Source organism: Chrysemys picta, chromosome 24 (assembly GCF_011386835.1).
Source record: "Chrysemys picta bellii isolate R12L10 chromosome 24, ASM1138683v2, whole genome shotgun sequence".
Lineage (NCBI taxonomy): Eukaryota > Metazoa > Chordata > Testudines > Emydidae > Chrysemys > Chrysemys picta.
In genome coordinates, this window is record NC_088814.1 from 5675567 (window position 1) to 5688502 (window position 12936).

Genomic DNA, 12936 nt, shown 5'->3' on the forward strand with positions numbered 1-12936 from the left:
TCCCCAATGTTTCCTTTTTAATCAAAACCTAAGACGTTATTACCGGTGAAAAAGCAGAAAGTTTCTACCCCTCGGAACGTTTTCCAGGTAAGTTTTCATTCTGCTCAAAAAAGCCATTTGCCCTCAAAAATCTGTTTCAGTAAAAAGGCGATGCCGACCCCCGGTCTAGCTCAGCGTCCCAAGCACGGAAGCTGCGGCTGGTTCAAGCCCAGGACTGTGGAAGAAGAGTATCATGAAGTAATGCCAGATATCTACACAGCACAGCTGGGAGGAGGCTGCTGGGGAAGGGGACAAACGGCTTGATTTGAGAAACCAAGCTGGAGGGTTCACTTCATTGTTCAGGGCACCCCTTCTAGGGTGGCCAACCCTCCGGGATTGTCCTGGAAGTTTCCAGAAATTAAAGATTAACCTTTATTTAAAGATGACGTCTTGTGATGAAACCTCCAGGAATAAGTCCAACCAAAATCGGCAACTCTACCACCTTCTAATCAGCCAACACTGACATTGGGGTTGGTCCTGCTTTGAGCAGGGGGTTGGACTAGATGACCTCCTGAGGGCCCTTCCAACCCTGAGATTCTCTGATTCTCTGGTGGGCTGCCCCTGCGGCCACCTCCACAGCCAGCGAATACGGAGGAGCAGAGCAAGCTCCTACCACCTGAGCTAAAGGACTTTCTCTCTCTGCTGTGGGCTCTTATTCTGGCTGGACTAAGCAGCTGAGGGAGACGCTCACCACTCTAAGAGTGTATCTACATGTCCAGCTGGGCGTGTTGTTCAAACAGAGAGTAGCAGCAGTGGGAGGGGGCTCGCCGCCCGGGTACGTGCCTAGCGTCTCGGATAGGCACACCGTCGGGGTGGCTCGCCCTTCCTGCTGCCATGGCTACGCTATTTTTTGGCATCGCCCCCCTCTCCCCGCCCAGGGTGAAGGGTAGACGTAACATGCAGCCTCCGGGTCTGCCTACACTGCAGCGGGTGCCCAGGGCGAGTAGAACACGAGTTGGCAGACTCTGGGTTTGTTAGCCTAGGGCTTGAGTGTCTACACGCGTTTGTAACCCCAGGTTAGGAATTGTTGAACGCTGGATCCCAACCTAGGGCTCCAGCATCTACACTGCATTATGCAGGCCCGCGTCCGACCTCCCATATCCCAGACTTCCTAGTGTCCTCCCACTGTGTGGCCGCTCTAGCCCTTTGTTTGTGGGGCAGTGTGGCAAAACTTGACTGTCCGGAGGACGCAAAAAGTCAGCCTGTGGGATACTTCTGGAGGACTCCCAGAGCACGAGTCTAGAGGGGCTGTCTACACCGCAAAGCAATAGGGCTTCAGCGCTTGGTGCCGGCCTGGCTCAGGAGTGGACCCTCCATCCCCATGTGGTGCTGGGACCCCAGTTAACATGATGTGTGTGTAGCATGAAGGGGGGGGGGTGGGCTTGAGCCTGAGTTCAAACCCCAGGCTTACCCTGCAGTATAGACAAACCCTCAAAGCCCTGGGAAGCCTTAAAACTCAAGCCTCAAACTGTGGTCTGTAGAAAAACAGAGAGAACTCTCATGCCCAAGAAGAGGCGATAACATGTAGCTACTTTCATCTGAGGCAGTATCATTACGCCCACTTCACCACCAGGGAAGCTGAGGCAGAGAGAAGGAGAGGAAGTGACTTGCCCAAGGTCATTCAGCGAATCAGTAGCAGAGACAACAGACCTGAGCAGCTTCACTTCCCAAGCCCCCCGTGCTATCTATTAGCCCACGCTCCCTGATGGAGGGTGAGGCAGGAGAGCATTCTAAAGGGGTAGATCAAGATGCTGGGATACTGAGAGCTCCCGAGTTCTGTGGCCCAATAAATTAAAAAAAAAAAACCTTCAATAAAACAAAGTGCTAAGGGGCCTCATTCGAGCACCGAACGGAAATCACTGGTGTGACCAGGCAGGGAATCAGGCCTGTGAAGCGTAAATAGAAAATACTGAGCACATGTTGCAGGAAATGTTTCTAATATGGTCTAAGGGATTGAATGGTAAGGGCACATCTGGAGATCTGTGCCCAGATTTGATCACTTAAATATGAGAAAGGACATTACAGAGATGGGTAATGATGCAGCAGGGAACAAACAGAATGACTCAGGGACTTGGGGAACTTAAGTAGAAAGGCTGGAAGAAAGTAGGTCTGTATCCTTTGGAAAAATATTAAAGGGGGAACCTAGTGGCAGGGCAAAGATTGTGAAGGGAATAGAAAGAGTAGGAGTTGCTGGGTTATTTAAGCTGGTATAAAACACAGGACCCAGCGGTTATGAACTGAAGCAGCGGGAGTATCAGCCGGCAGAATCTCATCACAAAGTGAATAGCGGATGGCAGACGGCAGGGGGCAGCAAAAAATGGAACAAGTGCAAACCTATTTTTAAAGGGAACTAAAAGGTAGAAAATACCGTGATGCACAGAGTAACTCAGTACCAGGGGAAGGGACCCACCCCAGACCTGCTGGTTCTCTCTGGTGGAGCACAAAGCCACTCAGTTTTGGAGAAAAAGGAGACACAAAACATATTCCAGGAGGATGGAACTTCTTGGGGGGTGGAAATTGCTCAGGTTATTAACTAAAACATTAGCAATCCTACGGATCATTACAAGGAAATCACTGACAAATAGGTTTAAATACAGCGATGGCCCAATTCAGTGTACGTCCCTCTTCGGACAAGAACAGGTTTATTATTTTCCCAATATGTCGTGGGAGGTGGGAAGGAGATTTGGGACTGAAATATACCATGTTCCACACTGGAAGAAGTCTGGGGGTCTAGACGTGTGATTGCAGCACATGTAGGCGTACCGGACACGCTTTGATCACGCTAGCTTGCTAAAAATAGCAGCATAATCTCGGTGGCGTAGGTTGAGCCGCTCGAACGCACTCCTGCCTGGGATGGTGACTACGTACTTGGGCAGCTAGCCCGGGCCACCACAGCTACTCTGCGCATTTTAGTGAGCTAACTTGATCAAAGCGAGCTCAGACACACCTACACCCGCTGCAATTACACCTTCTGATTGCAGTGCAGACATCCTCCGAGAAACTGGGGCCACCGACTATTTCCTCCTGTGGAGCTCTACTCCTGAAAGAACCAGTGCGGCCCGCTGGATATCAGTGGTTAACGAGAGCAATTAAGGAAGATAAGGACATTGCGGAGAAGCTCAACGGATTATTTGTGTTGGTTTTTGCTACTCGGTCGAGACGGCTTTGGAGATCCCTACCCCAGATTTGCTCTTCCCTGGTAATAAAAAATGAGATAATTTTGGAAGTTGAGTGGGAGGAGAGGAAGCAAATCGATCATTTAAAAAGCAGTAAGTCACTAGGCCCATAGCGGAGATCTAAAGAAACTGAAGCCCGGTGCGAGGTCCCGCGTTGTTTAATATACACTGTACGCCCCATTGTCCGAATAGCGTGGGGGACGCGGGATCAGATCATCAAAAGGGCGGGAGCAGCAGTGCAGGGCCCTCTGCAGCTCCACTGCCATGGCCCCGCTCGCTCAGGCTGCGGAGGGCTCCCTATGTCGTTACAGGAGCCAATCAGCAGCAGGGTGGTTATCTTGCAGCGGGGAGTTTCTGCTCTATTATCCGAATCTCTGCATTCTCTGAATCCTTTCCTGCTCCCCCATCGTGGGGCACAAGAAAGGGGTTCAGATGATAGGGCTTTGGAAAAAACACAAGTTTACTGTCTTTATTAATGATCTGGAAAGGGGGGTAAGCAGCGAGGCAGCCACATTTGCAGATGGTGAAATGTTATTTAGGTTAATCAGGACCAGAGAGGGCTGCGAGGAACTTCAGAGAGCCCTAACCAAACGAGGGTAATGGGCAACAAGATGGCAACTGCAATGCAGTGTCAGTAAGTGCCAAATAATGCCCCGTGGAACTACTCTGACACCGTAGAGGAATCTAAATGAACCGACTCCACTCTAGAAAGGGACCTGGGCATCATTATAAACAGCTCAATGGAGACCTCCGTGCAATGTGCAGCTGTGGTTTAAAAAACACCATCAAACGCTCAGATGTTAGGTTGCATAAGGAATAGAAGGGGGGGCGGGCGGATTCTGTAATGCCTTTACATAAGTTCAATCCTTGAGGGGGCCATTTGGAGATCTGGGGCAAAAATCTGTCTGGGGATTGGTCCTGCTTTGAGCAGGAGGTTGGACTAGATGACCTCCTGAGGTCCCTTCCAACCCTGATAGTCTATGATTCTATGAAAGTAGGTAGAGACTGTAATGGCGTTATATAAAGTAGGCGGGTGAGGGAATCTCTTTTATTGGACCAACTTCTATTGGTGGAAGTGACAAGCTCGCAAGCTTCCCAGAGCTCTTCTTCCGGTCTGAGTCCTGACCCGAAGAAGAGCCGCGAAAAGCTCAAAAGTTTTGTACCTTCCACCAACAAAAATTGGTGCCGAAAAAGACATGACCTCACCCGCCTTGTCTCTCATCTACTGGGACCAACAGGGCTACCACACCGCGGCCAAAAACTTAACATAAAAGTAGTGATCCAGCCTCATCTGGAGACTGTGCTATTGCTGTCCGACAGAGTGTTTAGAAAAGGGAAACAATCATGATCAAGGGCCCGGAAAAAACTCATCCGAAGAGAGATGGAAAAGATTGGGATTGTTTACCTTAGAGTGGATCCGAATGAGAGGGGACGTAATATAATGAACAGTCTAGAGCCGGTAATCATAATCCCCAGCTCCTATGTAGTACTGTTCATTCACAGATCACAAAGCGCACCCTCCTCCTCCTCATTTTATAGCTGGGGAATCGGGCACAGAGGCGAAATGACTTGACCAAGGCTACCCAGCAGACCAGTGGCAGAGGCTGGAGTAGAAGCCAATTCTCCCGAGTCCCAGGTCCAGTGCTCTACCCACGAGGCAACACTGCCTAGATTGGGACCATCTGTTCTCCTTGTCTCATAACACGAGAAAGAAAAGGGGCACTAGATGAAATTAAAAGATTGGAGAATTTAAACCTCATAAGAGCAAATACTTTTTCACACACCATCTGATTAAACTGCAGAACTCATTGCCACTGGAAACTGTCGAGGCCAAGAGCTTAGAACATCAGAACGGCCAGACTGGCTCAGACCAAAGGTCCATCTAGTCCAGTGTCCTGTCTTCCAACTGTGGCCAATGCTTCGAGGGGATAAACAGAACAGGGAATCATCAAATGATCCAACCCCCGTCGTCCATTCCCAGCTTCTGGCAAACGGAGGCTAGGGACAAGCTTCAGAAAGGGAATGGACATTTATATGGCTAGAAAGACTAATCAGAGACAGAAGTAAGTTCAACACATTTTTTTTTTTGGAAGGGATATTAACCTTCATGTGTCAGGGCTGAAACCAATCTCTATTAGGGATCAGCATGAGACCTGATGTGGAAGGCACATCTGCTACGGCAAGGTTCTTCCACCTTCCTCTGAAGCAGCTGGTACCGATTACAATCAGAGACAGGATACTGGGCTAGATGGGCCTCGGATCGGATCCAGTCTGTCAAATCTCACATTCCTGTCTCCTGTATTCATTACTAAGCCCAGCTGCCACTGCCCTCGGGGGTGAGGCTGAGCCTACACTCGGTCATATGCCATCCCAGCACCTAGATGGGCCCATCTGTCTCTACAGAAATTAGTTTTCCGTTATAAACAAACAAACAAACCGAGCCTAGATTCTGTATTTGCTTACTGGTTACTTCAGGGCAGCTGCTGCTGCCGATCCCCATCGACGTAAGCGGGAATCAGAATCTGGCTCTCTAGTTATAGGCTCAATGGTCATTAAGAAAACCATCCAAACGGGGCTGTTGCCGTGTTTTCCTCCCCACATCTGCACGGCTTGAAACAACAGTCCAGGGAGGAGTGCAAGCTGCCCCGGTTCATTTCAGGGGTGGCCGTGGACTCTGAAGCGTAACAACCACCGTCTAAAAAGCAACAGTTGTTTGTTGTTTTCATTGGAGCAGAAACATCCTGCTACTCCGGGAGAGGGCGGAGCTGTGGATTGTGGGAGGAGCCAGAGATTGCGGGTGATTGTCGAGTGGTGGAATTTGGCTGTGCCCGTCCTGGTAAAATGCCTTGCAGATGCGGCAACACCCAAGCTCGGCCTTAGCTAATTCTAGCTCAGAACACAGGGGTTAAAAGGAACCAGTGGCTAAGAGAAGAAAATGAGACTCCTGGCAAGATGAGACTGCAGCTCTCAGTTTGATTTGCTGGGAGAGGCTGGCTTCACGGTGTCCTTGTGGCTCTCGGAAATGAGAAACAATAAGTTTTACATTAGCCAAATGCTCATCTGGCATTTTGACCATTTGATATAATTAAGAAAAATGCCCATTGCAACCCCCAGCCTCTCGGCTTTCATTTCAAGGACTTCACTCCACCTAATTAGTCTTCTATTCCGTTTGGACTGAAGAACAAAAAACACAAGACTAAAGCACAGAGACAAGTGCTTCCAGCAATGCCACAACCCTGTCCCTTGAAATCCTGCCTAGCAATGGAGTCTACTATATTATTCAGCATGAAAAAAGACAGGTCCTAAAGCAATCATGACCACGCTAATAACTAAAATAGTTACAACGATGAACATTGAGCACCACAAGGAAGATACGAATGAATATGAGCAGGGCATCTGAATGGCTGGCAAGACCGGAGTGGGACAGGCCAAAATTTTCAAGGGTGACCTCTTATTTGGGGTCCCCCCCTTGAGATGCCTGGGGCCTATTTTTCAGAGCACTTGCAACTCCATTCCCTCTTAAGCATCAGGCTCAAGGCATCACAAGCTGGGCCAACAAAATCCAAGGCTAAAATGAGCCAATGGTGGAAAACACGGCCTTTAAAACCCCAAGCCGACGGCAGTTAGGTACCCTAAGGGACTTGAGTGCATGACTCCTTCCGGCACCTCTCAAGTCCCCAGTTTTAGGGAGCTAAACCAAATTAAGGCCACTTTAATTCTGGGGTTTAATGTGGTTTCACTAATCCACTTTAAATTCACACCTTTAGTTAATTCGGATTAACTTTCCTGAGTATCTACATGTAGACAAGCCCTTAGTCTCCAAGTACATTAGTAACTGAAAAGGGAACTGGAAATAGAAAGGGAAAAATGGAAGCCACTCAGCAGCAAGGATCGCAGCTGACTGAATCCAGCCTGTACCTGTTCCAAGACCTCAACGGCACAACTTTTCACTGTAGCCCAGGCCAGCACCTTCCTGAACAATGGTGCTTCCCTCAGTGCCAGGATAAAGAAGTCAACACAGTTGCTCTGCATAGACTGAGCCTAAGCCCGTCAGTAGGGGTTAGTCAGGAAGGAGAAGTGCCACCTTGTGGGAGCTGCATGTGGGCAGCCAAAGACCGAATTGATCCAAGGACGAAATATTATTTGTATTCCCAGAGCATTCGGAGATTGAGGTCAGGGCCCACGTGTGCTAGGGGCTGTACAAACGCATAGTGAGACAGAATTCTTGCCCCAAAGAGCTTACAATCTAAATAGATAAGATAGGAGGTGTGGGGAAACTGAGGCACGGAGAAAGGAAGTGGTTCACCCAAGGTCACTGGAAGAGCCAGAAATAGAACCCAAGCTTCCCGATTCCCGCTCTAGTGCTCTACCCACTACACGCCGCTGCCGCTATAGGATTAGGGACTGCTCCTGGTTGATTATACATTTGAACATCCTCCTAGGCGCCAGTTCTGAGGGGAGAATTAGGAAGTTCAGTGGGGAAATGGAACTAGTTTATTTCATTTTAATTTACTTGCTTAGGCTGATTTGTTTATTTTTCACGAACATGCCCCTCCAATATTCCTTCCGTCTGTTTCCCCTCTGCCTTCTCTCTTCAGTCGGCTGCATTTGATCCTACACAGATGAAAGCGCAGCTTTGCGTCATGACCAAAGCAGGGTTTATAAATAACGTGACCACGTCTGTTTTCGAAGCTTTGGGGCGCCCGTACCTGCCACATTCCGCAGTGGCCCAATAACTCATCACGCTGGTGGGGCATGAAGGTGGGAAAACAGCACCACAGAAACGTAACATTCAGAAGAATTCTCATTCACTCCCATCTTCACAAGCAGCTGGAACTCAAACTCATTTGGCCGCGTGAGCCAGTGACCCTGCAGCCCATGGAGAGCTTTGGAAATCGGTCATGGAAAGAGAGCAAGCGAGGCATCCCAGAACGGCCAACAGCCTGGTGGCGAGGGCACTCGCTCGGGATATGGGAGCCCCCAAGTTCCAGTTCCGGCTCTCTCGTTTCAGGGCGCTCACTTGGCATACGGAAACCCCAAGGCTCCAGACCCGGCTCTCTTGTTTTGACCAGAAATTCCAGCCTGGATTGGAAGAAACCTTCCTGACAAAACTGTTGTCCAAACAATTCCCTGCTACGAAAAGTTCTGGTTTCAATTGATTGGCATTCTCCAATGAAAAAAAAAAACTTTTGGCCAAAAATTCCCAACCAACCCTACTTGTGCCCAACACCGGAAGGCCTAGGACAGTTGGTGGGCAGGTAAGTAAAACAGCATGACCACGGACAGACACGACGATACAGGTTTTCAGGATTGAGACCTTCGGCACCAAAACCGCCACTTGAGCTAAAGGGGGAACACCACTGTAGTCTCCCAGACAGGTCACTAGATGGAGACATATTCACGTGCACTAAGCCAGCAGACACAAGGCGTTGTACAGACCACGTGGGCACCTTTTCCTCTCGTGCACACAGGGTGCATCGTGAAGTGACAGCCACCCAGATCTGAGCTACTCAGACCTTAACGGCCAAGGTTTTTTTGTGTGTGTGCAGAGGGGTGAATAAAGCTCTAAACCTGGCTGAATCTCCCCTGCTCCTGTGGTTAAACCTCCCCCTTTAATTTCTGGGATGTGAGCCCCATGGAACGGGGGCAGGAAAGAACCCAAGGAGGCGGGTCTCAAACCAGATTTTGGCCAGGAGGCCGCGATTTCCTGAACGGAGCTGTAAAAAGGGAACTGGGGCTGCAGGAAGCTCACAGCTGCACTGCCCGAGGTGGCTCGCACACAAGGGCTTCTTTCCTGTGACTGGGGCGGACGCTGGATGGGAAGAGAAGCAGGTGGGACTAGGGGGAGCTGGGCAGGAAACAGACCTTCCGCTCAGCTCCTACCCGAGGGGTTCTTAAGGAAAAAGCAGGGGTGGGGACGCTGGATTCCACGCACATGTTGTGAAGGCAGTTTGCTCTGCAGTGGCAGTTTGGGGGTTGGGTTTCTGCTGCCTCCAACATTCCAGGACACAGATCCACCCCGCTCCGTCTTCCTCTCGGCTTTGCTGGCGGTGACTCACTTTCCGCTCTTTCCGATGGTTTTTCGGCGCGTCTCTCCCCTTCTCCCCACTCCCGTTTGCGGCCTGAACTTTACAAGCCTGGCTCCCTCTCCGAGCGCTCCCTGGTCCCGATCGCCTGCTGCAAATGGAGCAAGGGAAGACCGAGCGACGGCACGTGCATTTACAACGGAGATCTTTGCAGCCACTGCTGGATTCTAAGTCAAGCAGGGCTGATGAGTGGAGCGTCCTCACTCGAGAGATGCCACGTTTTGCTGCAGACAGCAGTGGGAGAGGCCATTGGCAAGGTGGCTTCAGAGGGGCGTCTGTCCTTAGGAACGCAGAGTCAACTAGTTACCTGTAGCAGGGATAATAGCAGGGGGTGGAGGAGATGCGATTTCGCATCCACCAAAAAACGGTTACATAGTCATATCCAAATGTGCCTGGAATGAGACCGGGGCATCCAGAGCTGGGACCATGCAGTGGTTCCATGGTCGCTGCTCTGATTGCATGCCTCCCTGACCCTACCCTTTGAACTTCCAGTCTCAGGGCGCTGAGGAGTAGAGACGAGGCCTTTCCACTCCCCTGGCCCTCAGGGTCAAGGAGCCACTTCCTCTCGTTGAGGTGCAGACACAAACCCCAAAGCTGCCTCCATCCCTCCAGTAGAACCTGAACCTTTCTTCAGGGTCAGATCGTGATGTGACGTTATTGACACGAACCATGACCGTATAGATCATTGTTGCAACCAATGTCCTATCGTTGCACCAAATCTTGTACAAAGGAGGTCAAGTAAGGTGTCTATGGAAAGGTCGTAATTTGCTGGTTATGATTATGCTGTTGGCATGTGTGTATCGTTTTTGTATTTGAAGTTATGAACATTGTCTAGGTACTTGTATCTCAATGTGTTTCATTCGAAGTAGCATCAGTGAAGCATTTGGTCAGCTTCTCGAGACAGGACTTCCTTTCCCCACTGGGCTGTGCGGTCCCCCTTTGCTGATAGGCCTGGAGGTTAGCTGGATCCTGGAGCTCTCAGCCCAACCTTTGGAAAGGGACTCAGTGCTGTCACAGCAGGTAGGGGGCCACAGGAGAGTAGAGAGATGCTGGATGGTCTTGTGCTGCTGGAAGCCAGCACTAATAGCCAAGGGAGGATTGGAAGGAGAGGAAACCCCATGGTGAGCCCACCCAGCCTTAACAGCTCACTGCTGGTAATGGTGAGACCTGAAGGGAGGCTCGGAGGTGGAGGGGGGAAGATACCTCACAGCCCATTGGTGGAGCAGGGGGGCGTAAGTAAAGCAGCTGGTTGCCGGGGGATTCATAGATTCATAGACTCTAGGACTGGAAGGGACCTCGAGAGGTCATCGAGTCCAGTCCCCTGCCCGCATGGCAGGATCAAATACTGTGTAGACCATCCCTGATAGACATTTATCTAACCTACTCTTAAGTATCTCCAGAGATGGAGATTCCACAACCTCCCTAGGCAGTTTATTCCAATGTTTAACCACCCTGACTGTTAGGAACTTTTTCCTAATGTCCAACCTAAACCTCCCTTGCTGCAGTTTAAGCCCATTGCTTCTTGTTCTATCCTTAGAGGCTAAGGTGAACAAGTTTTCTCCCTCCTCCTTATGACATCTGAAAACTGCTATCATGTTCCCTCTCAGTCTTCTTTTTTCCAAACTAAACAAACCCAATTCTTTCAGCCTTCCTTCATAGGTCATGTTCTCTGGACCTTTAATCATTCTTGTTGCTCTTCTCAGGACCTTCTCCAATTTCTCCACATCTTTCTTGAAATGCGGTGCCCAGAACTGGACACCATACTCCAGCTGAGGCCTAACCAGCGCAGAGTAGAGCGGAACAGAAAGGGGGCAGCTAACGGAGAAGGTTCTCAAAAGGGTTCTGAGCAGCTAAGAGCCTCCTCCCCTCCACACTCATCGTCATCAGCCTCAATCCTGGGGCCTTTTCCCTCCTCTATGCTCTCAGCCACCCAGTCAGAGAGGTTTCAGTGGTAGCTGTGTTAGTCTGTATCAGCAAAACAAACCGAGGAGTCCTTCATCAGATGTAATGGGTTCTAGCCCACGAAAACTTATGCCCAAATAAATTTGTTAGTCTCTAAGGTGCCACAAGGACTCCTTGGGGTGTTTTTTTTTTTTTTTTTTTTTTTTTTTTTTTTTACAGTCAAAGAGGTACACTAACTCCTGATCTAACTAGCCGGAGGAAGGTCCTTCCTGCAGTCCAGCCCCAAAGAGCCTGTTGCTTCCAAATGACGTGGTCGTCTCTTACCTGTTTTCCCTTTACTTCCAGCGTCTTCTCTGTCCTCCAGGACGGGTGAGTCAAGCTCCTCATCTGGAGGGGAGGGGGGAAATGAAATGAAAGAACTTGGTTAGTGAGAGATTATGAAAACCGCATGGGAGGCCTCTCCACCCTATGCCCTAGACGAGGGGTGGGACTTTTCCAAAGCTCTCAGCATTGACCGAACTCTGTTCCCACTGAAGTCCGTGGTAAAACTTCCATTGACTTCTCTGGGCACAGAACAACGCCAACGCTGTCCGTTTTGGAAAAGCCTGCCCTGGGGGCTTTATGTGATGCCCACCGCCAGGGTATCTGAATGCCTGGCGCTCTCATTTCAGAGAGTAGTGGATGCCAGTCCGGGCCCTGCGTTTGAAAAAAGGACATGGCGCACAGAGAAGCCTATGGACAAACGGAGACTGTGACGACTTCCACGCACACTGGTCCCAGAAGGAATTAACCCTAGAGTGGCGGCTTTTAGAAGACACAGAACCATTATGTGGACGAAGTAGAGATCTCCAGCAATGCCCAGGAGCAGTACGATACCAATAGATTACATTAGATTAGAGATTCGATTCGATAAAATAGATCGGATGACTTGCCTCGAGAGAGCATCTGATTCTCAAACCAGTAAATTTGAAAAAAACGGGAAAGGGGAAGGGGAAGTCTTCCGCTCCTGGGACAGGTAATACTTTAAAGCACGTTGCATAAACCCATGAATTCCTATTAACACTGTTAAAAACAAATCACTTACTATAGCCTCATAAAGTTACATGGCACTTTAGAAGCATCATCTAGGAAGAGACGTTTCCTGCACTGAAAAGTTTATGGTCTGCGGGACACAAGACACTGACTGAACAATAATTTCCAGGAAACGGAGGAGGTGGAATGATTTCTTGAAAGAAGCAGATTTAAGGGGGAATCTGAAGGAGGCGAGAGAAAGGACCCCTGCCCGTGAAGAAGAGAGAGGATGATCCAGGCATAGAGGGCAGATGGTAGAAGATGCTGAGGTCATGGGAGTTTAGCCACTGATTTCAGTGTAGGGTGACCAGATGTCCCGATTTTGGGGGGCTTTTTCTTATATTAGCACCTATTACCCCCCACCTCTGTCCCGATTTTTCACACTTGCTGTCTGGTCACCCTATTTCAGTGGGAGAAGGTTTGAGCAATAGGGGAGAGGACTGCACAGAACAGGATTAAGACGAAACAAAGAGCAGGGAGCTGGTGGGACCTAGGCACATGAGCACAAAAGGAGATTGAAGTCAGTGTGAGAGAAAGAATGGCTTATTTATACACAATAGTCGCACCAGTTTAACTCAAATCAGTTTGGGCTAAGTCAGCGCAAGCCCCTTTTGTGCACACACTTACATCGGTTTACAACTGGGTTCTGGTGATTTAGTTTA

At 49.6% G+C, this 12936-nt stretch overlaps 1 protein-coding gene across 4 annotated transcripts in view; it reads right to left on the reverse strand.

Annotated features, from left to right (window-relative positions):
* SKAP1 (src kinase associated phosphoprotein 1) overlaps window positions 1–12936 on the reverse strand; it is a 232077-nt gene that overhangs the window by 19158 nt on the left and 199983 nt on the right. For all 4 annotated transcript variants that reach the window (XM_005301890.4, XM_042844521.2, XM_065577994.1 and 1 more), the window contains exon 10: window positions 11528–11590. In XM_005301890.4, the coding sequence (XP_005301947.2) occupies window positions 11528–11590 (63 nt within the window). The remainder of the gene's footprint in view (window positions 1–11527; window positions 11591–12936) is intronic.